Here is a 17,610-nt window from a genome sequence, read left to right as displayed (position 1 = left end):
ATATATGAAATATATAAATGTGCAATATGCAATAAAAGGGTGGTCAATGTGACAGAATTAGTTATGTAAAGGGGGAAATTTATTGAAAATTACTCAGGCAAACTATATCATTGAATACTTGTTACCTGGACTGCTCCTCTGGGTTCTTCTCTTGCAGGCTTGCACTGAGGTTGTGCTGTGCCAACGTCTCCTCTGGGACCTCCAGTAAAGGGCTGTTCTGTTGCGGTGGACAGGGTTTGTAGTTCTCCAGCTCTATGCGCTCTGGAGTACCACACAGTCGCTTAGCCAGACTGGATGTCATGTCTGGGTGAGTGGTGGAGGACCAGCAGTCTGGTAGTGTGGCCGTGTCCACTGAGCCAGGAGAGGACAGAGATGTAGAAGCCAAGGATGGGGCAGGAACAGCCTGAAAAGAAAGAGACACAATAATTTATTATAAATCTATTTTATAAATCTTTTTCAGTGTCTTTCTCTCAATTACACATACTCACACTGCATTATTCAGCCTCAAAGTGTTATTCAAACATTAAACACTATATAGAAATATTCAAAAACTGGTTAGAAAAATACAGTACCATGCTAAACATTGTTTTGTAAAAATCATTAATATATCTGACACACAATAAATAGTCAAAAAGTCCCACTGGTATGAATTTCCGCAACCCCTGGGAAAACAAATATTAAAAATAAGGCACCAATAGAATGAGTGTTTATTAGCGCAAAGCAATTTCACTTTTACACAAAGGAACCATATATAGTGACCCCAAAATTATTTGGACACTTAAGCCACACTTAAAGGGATAGTTCTTCCAAAAATAAAAATTCTGTCACCATTTACTCTCATGTTGTTCCAAACCTGTATGTTTTTCTATCTTCCATGGGACACAAAATGAGTTCTTAGGCAGAGCCTCAGTCACCATTCACTTTCATTGGAAGAAAAAAATAAATGCAATGAAAGTGAATAGTGACTAAGTTTAACGCTCTGCCTAACATCTGCTTTTGTGTTCCATGGAAAATAGAAGGGGTTTCAATAGAAGGGTGAGAAAATTCCATTTTTGGTGAACAATCCCTTTAATTTTACACTTAAGCTACAAATGTACAAATCTAAATGTATGTACGTGTAAATAAGTGGTGAATGTTAAGGTTACCTGAGTAGGCCGAGGGGCCACCGGAGGGGCCGGTCTCTTTCTGTGAATCACTCCGGCCAGTCTGAAACCGTAGTGGTGCTTACAGTAAAACTTCCCTGCACAAACAGAATGAAAAGAAATGAAGAGGTACCCGGAAAATAAAAAGAGCATTTGAGGCAGAGAACATATGTCTTATTTATACCTTGGCTGAAGTCTGTGCATATGCCGCCTCTTTTTTAAAAGTCTGAATCATGTGATCTCCAAGACCCTATCAGTTCGAATTGTTATGGATGTTTTGAGTCCTATTTTTAAAAAGTGTTTAGTTGGCAACTTTATAAGGGCCCTCATTTCATGTGTGAGTGTCACATAGTCATGTTAACAACAATAAAAGCACTGTCCCAGGACACACACAGTTTAGACCTTATGACTGCAGAATGGTAACAACAGAGCAGTTTGTTTGACTGAAAAACAGTCGCCAAAGGCAAAACAGAACAACAGTGCATTCTGACATGCATAAAGGGTCATAAACATTGTTTTTACTATGAACTTACAAGTGGTTGATGCACAGTTATACAACAGTGTGTTGTCTAATTTAATTGCACAAGTGGCATCCCAAGAGTGCTGATATTTGAAATAACAGCAATGGAACGTTTCAGCTTTTGTATCATTCCGTTTGTCTGCTACAATTCTTTTGGAACTATTTTCATTGGCAGAGCAAAAATAAACAAAAGTTTTAATGTCAATAATATTGTGTGATACTGGTTAAATGTACACACTCACCATGTAGCTGGTCGTAAGCGTAGTTGGAGAGGCGTAATGTGGAACTGCAGTGGTCACACTGGAAGCAGCTCCTGTGGAAGAACTTTCCCTCCGCGCTCAACCTCTCCATGACATACACACGCTGAGCGCAAAAATAACACACATCGCTGCCACCCATGCTCACAGGAAAGTCTTTCTTTTGAGAGCCCTACATGTGAGAGGTCAAAGGTAAAAAGTCAGAAGGGTTCTTAACATTGATAGGACAAAGCTGTCCAGGCTGATCCGAGGTGTCAAGATGCATCAAACAAAGCAAACATAACTAAAATGTTTCAAAAATGTGTCATTATTAATGGTGCTTACTAAGGCAAGCATCACCATTATTGTTACTCATACTTGTTCTAATGTTATGTAATTGTTCTAAAACCCTAAAGTTATCTTTTAAACCTTGGTGTCTAACTCTTCTCGACCATTTGAGCTACGGACATGAATAATATCTAAAAATCATTGAGCTTATTTAGAAGAGAGTTTAGATTTTTTTAATTTATATAATTAGAATGAATTGCATGGGAATGCAGTACTTTATCATGGAAATATGATTTGGGTGTGAACAAAGTCTGAGTGAAGCGTTAAGCCTTACTAGTGATATTGGATTACAGCAGGGATTCATACACTCACAGTGACTGCAGTGAGTATGACATCAGACAACAGTAGTAAATGGGTTACAGGATAGTCTCACACACACAAATACAAGCACAAGGGATAGAAGAACACACACAAGGAGGTTTTGCTGCCAGCGCTACAGGTGAACTCTTACCAACTCCCTCCTGTGAAGGAGCTTGGGAGCTTGGTCCTGCTGACTCTGAATCTGACTGGCTATCTGCTGAGCCAATGAGCTCACACCGCCCGTATACATCTGAATGTAGCTCTACAAATCAAAAGATGAGCATGAAAAACACAAAAGGAGGAGGGAAATGGAAAGACACATAGAAAGGGTTTTTATGAGATTAAAACCACTACAGAGATAAAGAAAAGATATCCATATGAATGTAAATAATGTGTGGAAATGGCAAATTGCTCTCCAAAAATAGCATTTAACACAGACATTACCTATTTTTCATCCTAACTTATTTTTGTTTTGTTTCAATCAGTAGTTAATTGGTTAAAAAAATAATAAAATAATATATATATAGTTTTTTTAAATATAGAAAAATATCAAGTACATTTTATTTTAGTATATTTATATAAATGTGCATTATTTTATATTTAAATCATGTAGAGTTATTGAAAAGCAAATCCAGCAGTACTTGTGGAGTGGAGAATAATTCAAACTTTATTTTGCCAACGCATTTCAGCCCTTGTGAAAAAGTTTACGTTGGGGAAACATCTTACTGCCTAAAAGACTGTATCACTGAACACAGGAGTTCAATTAGAAGGAGTGACCTTGCCAATACCATGGCGAGACACTTTAAAGAACATAACCATCCCATGTCCTCCTTTTTATTCTTTGGCATTGAACATATAAAATCCCCAGCAAGAGGAGGCAACATTGATCAGCTCTGTAAAAAGAGAGAGACTTTTGGGATTTTTTTATTTAAAGAGTCTGTTCCCAGAAGGGATGAATGAAGAATTGGTTTTAAAAGAATTCTTTTTTTTCTCCCCTTTTCTCCCTAATTTGGAATGCCCAATTCCCAAAGCGCTCTAAGTCCTCATGGTGGCGTAGTGACTCGCCTCAATCTGTGTGGCGAAGGACGAATCTCCAGTTGCCTCCGCGTCTGAGACCGTCAATCCACACATTTATCACGTGGCTTGTTTACCGTGGAGAAGTAGCACATCTGGAGGCTTCGCGCTATTCTCCGCGGCATCCACGCACAACACACCACGCGCCCCACCGAGAGCGAGAAACACATTATAGTGACCACGAGGAGGTTACCCAATGTGACTCTACCCTCCCTAGCAACCAGGCCAATTTGGTTGCTTAGGAGACCTGGCTGGATTCGAACTCATGACTCCAGGTGGTAGTCAGCGTAAATACACTATAAATTAATTCCTAATTTATCAACTTTTTGTTTATATTTATTTTATGCATATTACAATTGTTCATGTATTTTTCAAAATCTTTGGTTATGTTTTTGTCTTTTTTTTTTTACTTTCAATTAAAGTAATTATTTTAAGTATATTACTTGCACTAAAGTAGTATGTAAAATACATTTAATATCTGAATTCATATGCACGTCTGTTAGCGTTTCTGTGTTTGCTGAAGGGTGTGCAACAATGAATGAGGAAATGTTTTGAATTTGAGCAGAAGACTAAAAACCTTTCTATTAAAAGTGATAAAGAAAGTAACTTAAAAATAGAAAAATCATTAGTAATCCGATTACATTTTTAGATATATAATTAATCATTTACCCCAAACTACCAAACAGTATGATTTTCAATATTTTTTTAATTTTTTTTGCATTATAGTAATGCAAATTTTTGTGAAACTGAGCTCAATTGTCATGAAAATATTATCACAATGCAAAATAAAATGTATTGTTTGTTTTTTTTAATTTTGGGGTGAAATATGATCTGGAAATGTTCTAACACAATTTGAAGTCAATCACTAAAATAAATAAATAAATGCTATTAGTTCACAGTAAATCCAGTCAGGAACAGAGATATTCATGGAGATAATGAATCATTCTTTCAGATAATTTTCAGTTAAGCCCCCTTCGCATCACATGTCCCATGACCTCCAGTCACTGATAGAAATACACACAAAATCTTCTAAAACACCTCATGGCACAATAATACACTGAGCCCTTCATAAACATTCAGAGATCAAAGTACCTTGGGAACAACTCTGTGTTGAATAGCACAGTTAAGGTCAGGATTGTGAAAGAAAACCAGTCTTTGAGGACAGGTGCCTTTACCTGTTCACTTCTACTTGGCAGAGAATGAACTTTGAGCTTTTCCTTGTAGCGAAAACTCATCAGCTCCTGCAGCTCTGTACGCTTTTTCTTGGGAAAGGGGAACGAGCATTAAAATGTTATTCTTTGTACTTTCTAAAAACAATGAAACATGTTCTAAATCTAACGCCTCATTACAGTCAACCACCTAATCTCAGAGCTAGCTTTATGTCTAATGAGACACACAACTTTCACCTATTCACTTTGCTCTGGTGTGTACCTGCCTCCAGGCCGGAGGTTGTGCCAACACCTCTGGCTGAGGGCAAGGTGAATTGACTTGCCCTAGATTAGGCATGGAGCCACTCTAATGTGAGCATGAAGGACAAAAGAAAAAACATTTCATTAGCAGAAGTGGTCAGAAAAGGGGGAGGAGGGACCAGTGTCTGAAATAGGGCGGTCTTTTGTACTGGGTAGATTTCTGAATAACGACAGGGAAGCGTAATGAACCACAAAATATCTGTCAATATACAATATAAAAAACAGCAGCATTCCACTGGCACCACATTTTCTCCATCATCCAACATACCAGTTTGTGCTTTTTGAGTGAACATACATATCAGATTGTACACAGGTGAGCATACTGACACCACAAGAAAAGGCAAAAACCAAACAAACACATACACACCTGTCTGCGTACTGCAATGGCTGAAGCCGATGGGGCATTTTCCTCAAATTTAGCCAGCAGTAGCGTTGCCATGGACCGGACCTTGCTGTGACCATCCGCACCTATCTTTGGTTCTGACTCTGGGGTTCCTGCAGCAGTCTGATCATCTTTTATCATGACTGTCCTCCTATACCAGGACAATATCACAGAAAATAAAGGATAATAAAAGAGGTAAAAAGCCACATTAGGATGTCACTACAGTATACTCACATCCTCTGATTGGCCAGCTTGACTTGTTCTCCTCCTCTTTCCAACACTGTCTGCATCTTTCTCTTTCTTATCCTGAAAAAGATGAAAAATAACAGCTCAACATATGGCAGAGGGACATAAAAAGAGAGCAGTCGTGTGATTATGTGTGCATAAACCTTAGGATTGCGCTTGCGTGAAAGACTCTGTCCCAGTTTACTGAGCAGAGAGATGGGTGACCTGGTGCTGGAGAACAGAACAGATCTCTCATCAGAGCTCAGGCTTTCTGTTAGAGGAGAAAAATATATGTTTGCATGACTTTGTGTGCCTTTACTGTCCTGTATGTGTGTGGTAATGTTTCTGAAAGAAAAGAAACTTGAGGTACAGTATTTACACTGTGCACAGTAAACAAATTATGCATAGAATACCCAGATGACCTACTATTTTTCCCAGAACTAGAATTCACTGCATTAAATACTCTACAATGCAAACTTGACTTTCCATTTCCAGTAAGATAAACCAAAAGCAACACCAACCACAATTTTTAATAACTCAAATGACTAATTATTTATCTACACTTGTAATCAGATTACTTTAAAAATTATGTAATTGAAAATGTAATCACATTACTAATTAAATAAGTTTTTTAAGTTACTTTCTAAAACACTTTTTTGGTGCAACAAATTCAAAATAATGTATATATTGTTTCAAGTCATACACTCAGCACCTCATAATTCTCCTTATATGACTCGTTACGGGCCATAATTCATGTATTCTACATGAATAATATTTTAGAAATAAGCATAAACCTATTGTGTACTTAAAAGTAATTAAATTAACTGAAAGTCAGTAACTGTAATCTGACAACAAGAATTTAAAATGTAATAGATTACACGACTTTTTTTAAAATACATTTTATTCCAGTAACTAATTACTTTGTAATTGGATTCCACCCAACACTGCTCCTTCTTGACTCTTTATTTGATCGGACTTGCAAAAGACATCGAGCCTGTTTACATGCACACCAATATGCTGATAACTCCCAAAAATCACTTTGTTTAAAAAAATCAGCCAAAGCAGGAAGCAAGGCTTGTAATCCATCGCAAACAGATTCTGTTCTTTATTGCTAGCAATGAGGGTCAAAATATTTATATATAAAATTAACTTCTTAAACTCTCTGTCATTTTTGGGCTGCCGTCTGCCATTTTTCACACTCAAATTTAAAAGCTCGCCATTTCAACATACTGTGAATTGTGGACTAATTGCCCAAAATGTGTCTAATTTCTTCAGAACAGTGGACTGTAGGTGGCGCTCTAATGCTTTTTAGCCCTCACAGATGTGCTTGTCCATAGACATTCAGTCTAATATTTAGTTCATGCTCCACCCCATTGTTTAATTGATAGTCTTGGCCTCTGAGTGGACAAGCAAATCAGGTGTCAGGTGTCAAAGATCTAGGTGTCATTAGAAAGCCGAGATCCCCTTTGCGATGATGTATAATATTTTATGATCAATAGTAGAAAATATTTTTTTCCAAAGATTTGTTTAGCATGCTTTTTCTGCTGGACCGCATATTTTGTTCTGGACATCTAAGATATAACATTGGATTATTCATACAAGCAAGCTTACAGAGAAGTAAAAAAATTACTTAGCAAATTTGTTTTTTAAACTGTCTAAAGTAAAAGCGGATATAAAGTGTTTAGTTATTTGGGGCTTACAGCAGCAATGATTGGCCCATAAAAGAGAAGTTTGAATTTGATGTCTTACAGAAATCATATTTCACTTTGTTATTCTTTTGAAAAGATTTCAAACTGTGGTATTAGGGCAAAAAAATTAACTGTCCAGTCGAGAACTTTCATTTGATACATGATTTGTCTATTTATGTGCTATTTGAAAGACATAATGCGACATAATTTTTTCAGGCCCTTTTTTGTGTTATTTTAAGTATTTTAAATGCAGAAGTGATGTTATCTATAAAAATTCAGATTCTACACTTTTAAACGATACCCCATATTCCTGACTTATTTATTCTGAGCCTTGAAATTTTAAGCGGAAACTTTCTTTGTGACTTAATACACCCTTTTTTGACTGCAGAGTTGAAGAGTTTAAGGGAAATCAAATATAAAAACAGACAGATTCTTCATCCTTACCACTGGGTGGTGCTGTGTCTTTGAGGAGCTCATGAAGTTGACTGAGGTACATGACCATGCAAAGAGAGTCACTTTCTTCCAATGTGCTCATCTCCTTGCCGGTCATTATAGGACAAATACCAAATTCCTGCTCTGCCACATCCAAACCCATCTGTCCATTGAGTTTAGCCTCATGCTCCTCCAGAGAGGCAAAATCACTGCAAGAAAGAAAGAAAGACTCTTGTATCAGAGTCCTCTGAGCAGACCACACTTAGACATGGTAAACTTAATTTAATGCAGGCTGAAACCACTTATATTTGCATTCTGTACTTACCACTAACAAAACCATGGTAATGTCCTGTTTTTGGGACATTTATTTTGGTGGTACCATGGTATTCTTTAATGTGCCTTGGTACATAAGTATAGTAATACCAATAATACAATACCGAGGTATATGAATATGATAATCCTTCAACACCTTAAAGTAGTATATATCGACCATGCATTGTATATAAGTAACATGCTATTATCCTCTGAAACCATCACTGTACTATGGCACTTTCAAAGTAGGGGTTTTGTAAGAGTAAATAACCAATGGAAAACAAAAACCGAGGATAGTATGTGGACTCACATGAGGTCAGGTCTGTATCTGTGAATGAGAGCGCACAGGGCCAGGCCACTCGTCCAGGAAGTTGTGAAGTCTGTCACACACACATTCATGTAACCCTGTGTCTGTTCCTGACACCAGCTCAATAGCTTACCGTAACGAGCTGTTGATTCTACACACAAAATCATCAGAGAGTGTGTAAGAATGTGTATGATCGTATGCATTTGCTGCAAAAAGTGTTTGCACACTTAAGACACACTTAAAAATGTACAAAATTAATTGCATAAGCAAAAGTTAAAAAATAATTAAAATGGCTAAGAAAATGAAGTTACTGTAGTTCTAAGAAAAGGTGTTGCATTATTTGTTTGCATCTAATGCAATTGCATTCAGACATTTTTAAGTGTGACTTAACTGTTCAAAAGTGTCCAAATACCTTTTGGGGCCTTTATATGCATGTATACTGTATATGAAGTGTGACACATACCTTGTCGTGTAAGTCTTGGGTGTGGAGAATTGACTGTATCAACTCCCAAAACTGGACCCTCACCTGTGTCTATGAGATGGCACACCTGTACAACACATTATCATCAGCAACATCATCATCATCATCATTGTAAGTAAACACTGTATGTTTCTGACCTGAGCAGCATTGATGAGTTGCATTTTGATGTTCGGATAACGACTAGCTGGATCCAGACTGTACCTGCTGTAGTTCTTACTGACATTCTCTGGTGTTGTCTGAGGAAGCAACCGATACACACTCTCTCTAAGATAGGAAAGAAATGGAGGGGGTATATTAGAATAGAATTTTGATTCTTTCATTGCAAAATTCAAAGTGGCTTGACTTCATCTGGATCCCTTTAGTTCTGACCTCTCAGCTACAACCTCTAAAGGGGTCTTGCCCTGACCCCAGCTGCGAACCATCCATGCAGTATCCATAGCTGCCAGAAATCCCCGTGCAATTCCTGTCCCCATAGGCCAGAATGGCTATAGGAAAAAGGGCTGTGTAAATACACTATAAATGTTTTATAACAATTCAAGAAAATATCACAAAAGTTGTCTGAACTGACTGCAATGCAGCGAATCGTATTCTTAATCTGAGCATTCCCAAATGCTTTGACAAATGAATTTCCATGATGTTTCCAGTTGTTTGTGATTTATTCATTTTAAGAATGTTTCCATATCTTTACTTGATAAAAAGTTACAGATATTGATTAAGATTTAGCTGAATATCTCCCTCTCACCTCTAGTAAACTGTCACCCACCAAAGTGACCAGCAGAGGACGTCCCCTGCGCTGGCGCACCATTGCTGCATTCTCAGATGCGTACATACAGGTGAAGTCAAACATGGCCACATCTGGTTGGCCGTAGTGGTTGATGGCAAAGTCAAGTATAGGGAGCTGATGGTTGGTGGAGAAATCAGCTGCTTCACGGGCATACGAGAGCAATGCATTCTGGTCCATATTACCCCTGGACAGCAACATCTCTGTATCAGCATAATCCTGCAAAACCAAACATACTGAAAGTAACAATGTGTAGACACGCAGATGCATACACACACACACACACACACACACACACACACACACTAGGGCTGTCAACAGTGCTAAAAATTATTTTATTTTTTTCCACTTAAATATTAATAAAAAAACATTTTTTATTCAAATTTCAAAGACATTAAACCACGGATTCAAGCTTAAAAAAACTGGAGGTCATTAAATATATAACCCTAACCATGAGTGGAATGACGCCCTTTTGGAGTTGGCGCAACCCCCCCTTTGGAGTAACCCCACCCTCTTTTGGAGATTCTCCAACCTGCAGCTATACCTACTTGCTTGAGTCTTGCTGTTTTTATTTGACAGCCTTAACACACACAGCTTTATATAAAGTGATGACTTACATGCAGTATGACTCCTTTGTCCAGAAGACTTTGTTTTTTAGCAGTCATGACGAAGTAGTGAGTGTCGTCTTTATAATATACTATATTCTCTAGATCAATTCCTAAGAGAGAAACAGATAAAAGGTTGACATGCACTCAACTTCACTGTTCGGATCTTATAACACATTAACAAACGATACACTGCCAGGGTGATGGGAGTGAAGTAACCCACCCAATAATCAAAACAGGCAAGTACACCCTCAACCCGCCTGTTATTTATACCCTGATCAATGTAAACATGAGTAAATGCTTCATGCTGCATCCCCCACGTTCAAGCCAAATCTATGCACTTGACTGCTATTACAATCACAAGAATTGTCACTCATAAGTAAAATATATGAAAAGGCAAGGTTGTCTTATTTTACCATACATTTTGTTAAGCAATACTTGAGGTTTTTCCCTCTTTAAACTGTAGATATGTTGTAAATACACTATAATATCTATGTACCTGTAGCTTGTCGCAGGTCTTGAAAGAACCTTTGGTTAAAGATGAAGGCTACACCGCTGATCTCTTCCACTTTAGCCTCAGCGGTGGTGTTACGATTGATGAAATTCGCTGTGATGGCAATGGCCAGTTTACCCCGAAACTCCTTCCTGCGAAACCCTACAGGACAAACACAAAGAAATTAGAGAAATCCATCTACCAGTTCTGAAGTTCTTTAAAAACCCAGAAAATGAATTTGTTTAATGCGGTCCAAAGTCATGAAGACCAAACAGGATAAAATAAAAATTGGGGAACTGGCTTTTATTGCTGACTGTAAAACATACAATGCTGGGAGCATGTGATATTTCATTATTCAGTCTTGGGACTTGTCACCTCTGACCTTGCAAACTGCACTGAATAATGTTGCTCATTCTGTAGTTTTTAAAACTTTTCCAATTCTATACTATAAATTTCTAGACAGTGCATTCATAGTGATATCAAAAGTATATATATTTCACAATGTCTAAAAAACACAATGTCTATTTGTGGTGTGACGTGTGTGTGTGTGTGTGTGTGTGTGTGTGTGTGTGGGAGTGAGACAAAAGAGGAAGACAAGAGAAAATGATCAGGGAACTGGGGAACTAAAGTTGATGTAACTATCATGACGTATGACCGTTTAAATTAGCAGAGGCTGAAGCATCTCTCTTGTGTAATTGTTACATTCCTGTTTGGTTGATCTGTGTGATTGCAATATTCCCAGATTGCCTGATTCCCATGATGTTTGTGCCGGTACCTGGTAATGTGTTCCTCCTGCCATCTGCTCCAATGACTACATCAAACTCCAGCTGTCTAACTGGATGAGAGGAGGGGTGCACCTCTACTCTCCAGCCAATACCTGAACAGGGCAAAATAACAAAATTATTCCTTATACTTACAGTTCTCATAAAATTCAGGGGAAGTTGCATGTAGATACAGTTTGATCATACTTGTTTTTCCCTGGTCTTCAGGAGGTTCCAACAGGTTTTTGAACTCCACATTCACATGAACCTCAACACCCAAAAGTAAGGCCACCTTTAATAGCATCAGCTGCAACTGACGAATACCTGCACATAAAAAAAACATACACAAACTTACTATCAGAAGTGCTTCATTATAATATTTATATATTGTATTTATTGAGTTCCACAGGTTAATGCCAATATAACATACAAAATTGACCTGAACAGACCTCACCCATACAACCCATAAAATAAAAAAATAAAAACACACATCCCAACCCCCAACTCCACAGTGCCATAAGTAAACCATAAATAAATAGACCAACAGAGAATAGATAGTAAGATGAAACTTATGTAATTTGCCCTGTTGTTATACCCAGATAAGAGAGGAAGTTGCCCCAGTATTTTTCAAACAGGTCTTGACGTCTCTTCAAGTGAAATGTAAATTTTTCAAGTGGTACATAAGAGGATACTTCCTTTGTCCACATGGAGGTGGTGGGAGGTTCCACTTTAACATTATACATTTTATGGCTACTAGAAGGGCCATCCTTACAAACCTAAGATTGATGCCCTTTTGTTCACCGAGTATCAATGTGTCCCCTAACAGTATAAGCCTGGGCTCCAGGGGCATGTCAGTACCAACGACTATGGCAATAATCTCCATGAACCCTTTCCAATATGTCTCCAAATCTGGACAGGACAAAGCATATGTAAGAGACTCCTTCTGCCCACTTTGGATCTAGGACAGAGCTCTGAATAGGTACTTTTAAAAGTGTGTAGTCTTTCTGGGGTGTAGTATACTCTGTGTATCACATTAAATTGAATCAGTTTATGAGGCTGTTGAAAGATAGAGTCTGAGCATTTACACAAATTGTTTCCCGTTTGCCATCATCATATGAACACTCCAAGTCCCTTTCCCATTTAGATTTAGCACCACAAACAGCATCAGCCCTTAACTGGGACAACTTGCCATGGGTAAAAAAAATTTTTACATTTAAGATGGCCTCTGTGGTGAGCGGGTGGCATCTAGGCAGAGCGAGGCCGGGAAGATAAGTGGCGAATGACTTCCACCTGCATGCCACACCAGCCTCACGTTCCAGCGAGGGGATGCGGGAGTATTAAAGGAGAAGACACAGCGGCAGATGGGAGAGAGATGTATGAAGCTTGTCCGCGTGTCTGAGTGTTTTTATTTCTTTGTACACTGAAAAGTGTCATTAAATGTCTATGTGTTGTCAAGCCTGTCACCGATTCCTCCTTACCTTCTTAATTGTTACAGCCTCCAAAGGAGAAAGGGAGAGATTTGATAGATGGCCACCTTGCTGAGTGAGAATGTAATGTCAAATTTGCTGGTACTTAAAGAACTATCTAGACAGGAGGATACATTTCTGTTGCAGTTGTTCAAAAGACATAAGTGTACCCCTCTCGTAATGTTCGCCAAATCAGCCACAACATTAAAACCACTGACAGGTGAAGTGAATAACATTTATTATCTTGTTACAATGGCACCTGTCAAGAGGTGGGATATATTAGTCAGCAACTGAACAGTCAGTTCTTGAATTTCATGTGTTGGAAGCAGGAAAAATGGGCAAGCGTAAGGATCTGAGCGACTTTGACAAGGGCCGAATTGTGATGGCTAGACGAATGGGTCAGAGCATCTCCAAAATGGCAGGTCTTGTGTGGTGTTCCGGTATGCAGAGGTTAATACCAACCAAAAGTGGTCCAGGGAAGGACAACTAGTGAACCAGCGACAAGGTCATGGGCACCCAATGCTCATTAATGTGTGTGGGGAGCGAAGGCTAGCCCGTCTGGTCTGATCACACAGAAGAGCTACATCTCAAATTCCCCAGATCTCAATCCGATTGAAAATCTATGAGATGTGCTGAACCAACAAGTCCGATCCATGGAGACCCCACCTTGCAACTTACAGGACTTAAAGGATCTGGTGCTAACGTATTGGTGCCGGAGTCCATGCCTTGACGGGTCAGAGCTGTTTTGGTGGTACAAGGGGGACACGATATTAGGCAGGTTGTTTTAATGTTGTGGCTGATCGGTGTATACCACTGATGAGCTATTTCATCTTTAAGGACAGAAAGTAGAGTAGGTTTATAGTCAAATGAAGTAGATCTAAACACATTCTGCATTCAGCTCATCTTTTTTCTAATGTCTGCCCAAACATTACATGTTCCTACAATCAGTGGATTTAAAGTAAATTTCTTTAAATAATTTATGGGGATAAAACGTGTTGCAGCCAGAGCGATACCCTAAATTTGTACCTCTTCTATTTGTCGCCAAGCAGGAGGGAAAGCACAGTTTGCTTGCCAAAACCAAACAGCTCTTAACTGGGCCACACAATAAAATAAGTACAAATTGTTCAACTGCAGTTCACCTTTCCGGAATGACATGAACAAAGAATTCAGCTTGGCACAAGATAATTTCTCGCAGGTAATGCCGCAGGCGCTGAGCATTGTCACGAATTAATAGGAGCAGACACAGGCAAGCTGCTGCGTTCCTCGCACCGAGCGCTCGACTACATCGTGACCTTCCAGCAAGTTAGGTAAGGTGTCTCCCTGATCCCGTTAAGGGTGGGAGGAGGCACTTACTAGAGGAGGCTACAGGCAGTGGCCTTTCCTGATTTTTGTATTAAGCAATTTCCCACCGAGCACCTGCTAGAATAGCACTGGGGAAGTGCTCTTCCCTATCCAGGAGGGAGAGCACTATGGAGACACATCATGCCAGAGGGAGGTTAACATGAGGAGAATACCTCACATGGACTTATCAAGCGAAAAAAAGGTGCCCCTCGCCAGTGTTCAGGAGGGTGCAACACCTCTAGTGGAAGGCGTCCAGACTCCCAAGTGGAACGGCAGGTCTTGTGATTGGTAAGCCAAGGAAATGGCATCCACAATCCAATGGGTCAGCCATCAGGACTTGCTGCCTATCCTCTCTGACTTTGCACAATGCATACTATGCACAACGGGGGAAACGCATACTTGCGCAGCCCCCGAGGTCAGCTGTGCACCAAGCCATCCACACCGAGGGGAGCCTCGGACAGGGAGTAATGAGAGGACTCTCGGGAGGTGAACACGTCCACCTGCACCTCCCCAAATATCTTCCAAATCAGCTGGACTGCGAGGGGGTGGAGTCTCCACTCTCCACGTAATATTTCCTGTCATGAGAGCGCATCCGCTGCATGGTTGAGGACACCCAGGAGGTGAGTGACTCCAAAGGAGGAGGCAGCGGGCGAGTTGTGACATACGACGTGAGCCCTGAATTAACGGCCGAAGCCTACGCAGGGCCAGCGATACTGCCAGCAACTCTAGGCAGTTGATGTGCCATTGCTGGTGGGGAGCAGCCCTGTCCAGAGCCCTGATACTGCCTGCTCGTTGCACATGGCGCCCAAGCCAAATTTGAGGTATCTGTCATGACCACGATGCACCTTGAGACCTGCTCTAAGGGAACCCCTGCCTGTAGACATGCCAGTTCTGTCCAAGTGCTGAAAGTTTGGCAGCATACCAACGTGGCATGATAGTCACACGCTGGGAGCCATGGTGCCATGCCCACCTCGGGACTTGAGTCTGTAGCCAGTGCTGGAGTGGACGCATATGCATCAACCAGAGGGGAGTACCACCGCCGAGGTTGCCATATGCCCCCAGCCCCGAACAAGACATTAAATCCACCCTGTGTCAGACCGCCTGCATCGCTTGTAAACTCTACCTGGCAGAACGAGCGTGTTGGAGGGTGGGAGGACTGTGGGGATTGAGCTGGTGGAAACGCTCCCATATCCACATCCAGATCGCCCATGGTGCTCGCCAACACGTCATCTGAGTTTCAACCCAGGACGGACTAGTTCGTGAAGCAGCTGCGGTGGCGCTCTGCTTCACAAAGAAGGATGAGAGCCACAACGTTCTCATGGGCATGTTCTCGCAGTGAGAACATGACCCCTCCACAAAAGCTGCCTCGGTGTGCTGGCGACCCAAGAATATGAGATTTCATGGACACCCTGTGGGGAGAGATAACGGCCACACCCAGTAGCACAAAGGCGAAAGGACATCTTTAAAAAGAAGCTAATCATTTGCGCGAGCTCTTTTAGATATTTAAATATACTCTTTTAGAATATACTCTTTTATACCTGTGGACTCAGTTGCCAAAGTGCCCAGGGGAAACACAACACTCGACTGTGGGAGGGTGACCGCTGATATGCGCCGTAATTCCAGCAGACAGCAAGGTGACGGGACGAACACTCACATGCGCTCGGCTCTGAAGAACAAGTCTGAATGAGTGGTGCATGCCATCTGCTTTTATACCCGTATGTCCGGGGCGGAGAGTGGCATGCAAATTCCACTTGCCAATTTTCATTGGCCTTTTCTGAATAAAGCAAAGGTGATTGGGGCTCTCAAGATCAAACCCCTAGTGTCACTACATCGACACAACGTCCAGTGTATGACAGACAGGGAACATTCACTATTGTAACACTCAATACAGTCAATATACAGACAATACAGTCTTTTAGGATATATCTCCCCAAATTATCTTTGACCACATGCTCCACATCAAATGGCACCTTCCGATTTATCAGGACAGCAATCCCCCTTGAATAGGAGATATATGAGGAGAAAATAATTTGTCCAAGCCACTGACGTAATAGTTTACAATGATCTACCTCAGTCATCGGTCTTGGTGTGAGGGTGACGTCTATCCGATGTTTTTTTCAAGAACAATAGTATTTTCTTCCTTTTCAGATTGTTATTAATACCATTTATGTTTCAGGACAAATATGTATACTTATCCATATCATTCATCTAAACCGAGTTAAAATCTCTAAGCAGGAAACAACACAAAAATTATACATAGATTAAGGCATAAAATAATGAAAAGGCACTGTCCCTCCCCCCTTCCAGAACACTTTCACTAGTGAACATACCTGACCTGACTTACTCGCATAACGTTGCCTACACAAAAAGTGCACAACTTCAAGCTAATGCCACATTTAACAGTGGTATTATTAACTCAAACTACGCCATCTAATGGACAGAGCAGATTATATATAAAAAAAAACAACTGAGAAAAGGATAAACTTAGAGTGTGTACAAAGATAAAAGGACCATTTATGGCTTATCAGAACCAAACAAAATGACTTAATAAACAAAGTAGCTGATGGTAATCAAGTATTCAAAAGTTTTAGTATAGTCCATCCTGACATCTAATCAAAGTCCAATAGTTCAGAGGTTCAATAGTTACAACAAAGATGTATTTTACCTACAGACTCACATCTAGCTCCCTGATGACAAGAGTGTCGGGAGATGAGCTTTCAGGAAAGCTTCAGCAGTGTCTTTCAAGCTAAAAGATTGCATGCCTTCAGGGAGATCCACCCGCAATGTGGCCGGGTACTGCATACTATTGGTGATATTGTGATCCCAGAGCTAACTTTTAAGAGAAGTAAACGCCTGCTTCTTCTTATAAAGGGTCGTTGACATATCCCGGAAGATCATAATTTTGGAGTTGCTGTATGTAAGCTCTTTTTCTCCCATGCCGCATTAATTATTGTGACTGTGTCTCTGTAGTAGAGCAGTTTAATCAAAATGGCTCATGGTCTTTCATGTTTTGCCAATCGGCACTGAAGCGTATGGTAAGTTCACTCAATTTCAAAAGGGCGTTCGTGATCTACACTGAGGATTTTAGGGAGACATTCCTCCATAAAGAAGACTGCGTCTCTCCCCTTGACCCCCTCAGGGAAGCCAACAAGGCATAGACTATTCTGCCTAGAAAGGTTTTCAAGTTCGCCAACCTTGTCTCTCAGGGCGTTTATTTTGTTCTCTGTGTGTTTTTTGACCTCTGCAA

The 17,610-nt window shown here is 40.2% G+C and overlaps 1 protein-coding gene across 1 annotated transcript in view; it reads right to left on the bottom strand.

Moving 5' to 3' along the window:
• The window catches only part of mical3b (microtubule associated monooxygenase, calponin and LIM domain containing 3b), a 42,564-nt gene that overhangs the window by 19,915 nt on the left and 5,039 nt on the right, over window positions 1–17,610 (bottom strand). Inside the window, exons 4-20 of the mRNA XM_052118902.1 lie at window positions 11,764–11,880; window positions 11,571–11,672; window positions 10,802–10,957; window positions 10,315–10,415; window positions 9,659–9,916; window positions 9,286–9,401; window positions 9,054–9,180; window positions 8,899–8,983; window positions 8,439–8,586; window positions 7,829–8,025; window positions 5,861–5,967; window positions 5,702–5,777; window positions 5,457–5,614; window positions 2,698–2,808; window positions 1,905–2,091; window positions 1,146–1,240; window positions 126–403 (exon numbers count right to left, since the gene is read on the bottom strand). Of these exons, the coding sequence (XP_051974862.1) occupies window positions 126–403; window positions 1,146–1,240; window positions 1,905–2,091; window positions 2,698–2,808; window positions 5,457–5,614; window positions 5,702–5,777; window positions 5,861–5,967; window positions 7,829–8,025; window positions 8,439–8,586; window positions 8,899–8,983; window positions 9,054–9,180; window positions 9,286–9,401; window positions 9,659–9,916; window positions 10,315–10,415; window positions 10,802–10,957; window positions 11,571–11,672; window positions 11,764–11,880 (2,419 nt within the window). The remainder of the gene's footprint in view (window positions 1–125; window positions 404–1,145; window positions 1,241–1,904; window positions 2,092–2,697; window positions 2,809–5,456; window positions 5,615–5,701; window positions 5,778–5,860; window positions 5,968–7,828; window positions 8,026–8,438; window positions 8,587–8,898; window positions 8,984–9,053; window positions 9,181–9,285; window positions 9,402–9,658; window positions 9,917–10,314; window positions 10,416–10,801; window positions 10,958–11,570; window positions 11,673–11,763; window positions 11,881–17,610) is intronic.

The sequence above is a fragment of the Xyrauchen texanus genome, chromosome 45 (assembly GCF_025860055.1).
Source record: "Xyrauchen texanus isolate HMW12.3.18 chromosome 45, RBS_HiC_50CHRs, whole genome shotgun sequence".
NCBI lineage: Eukaryota > Metazoa > Chordata > Actinopteri > Cypriniformes > Catostomidae > Xyrauchen > Xyrauchen texanus.
Note: the sequence above shows the minus strand (reverse complement) of the source record. Positions and strands in the feature narration are given on the sequence as shown.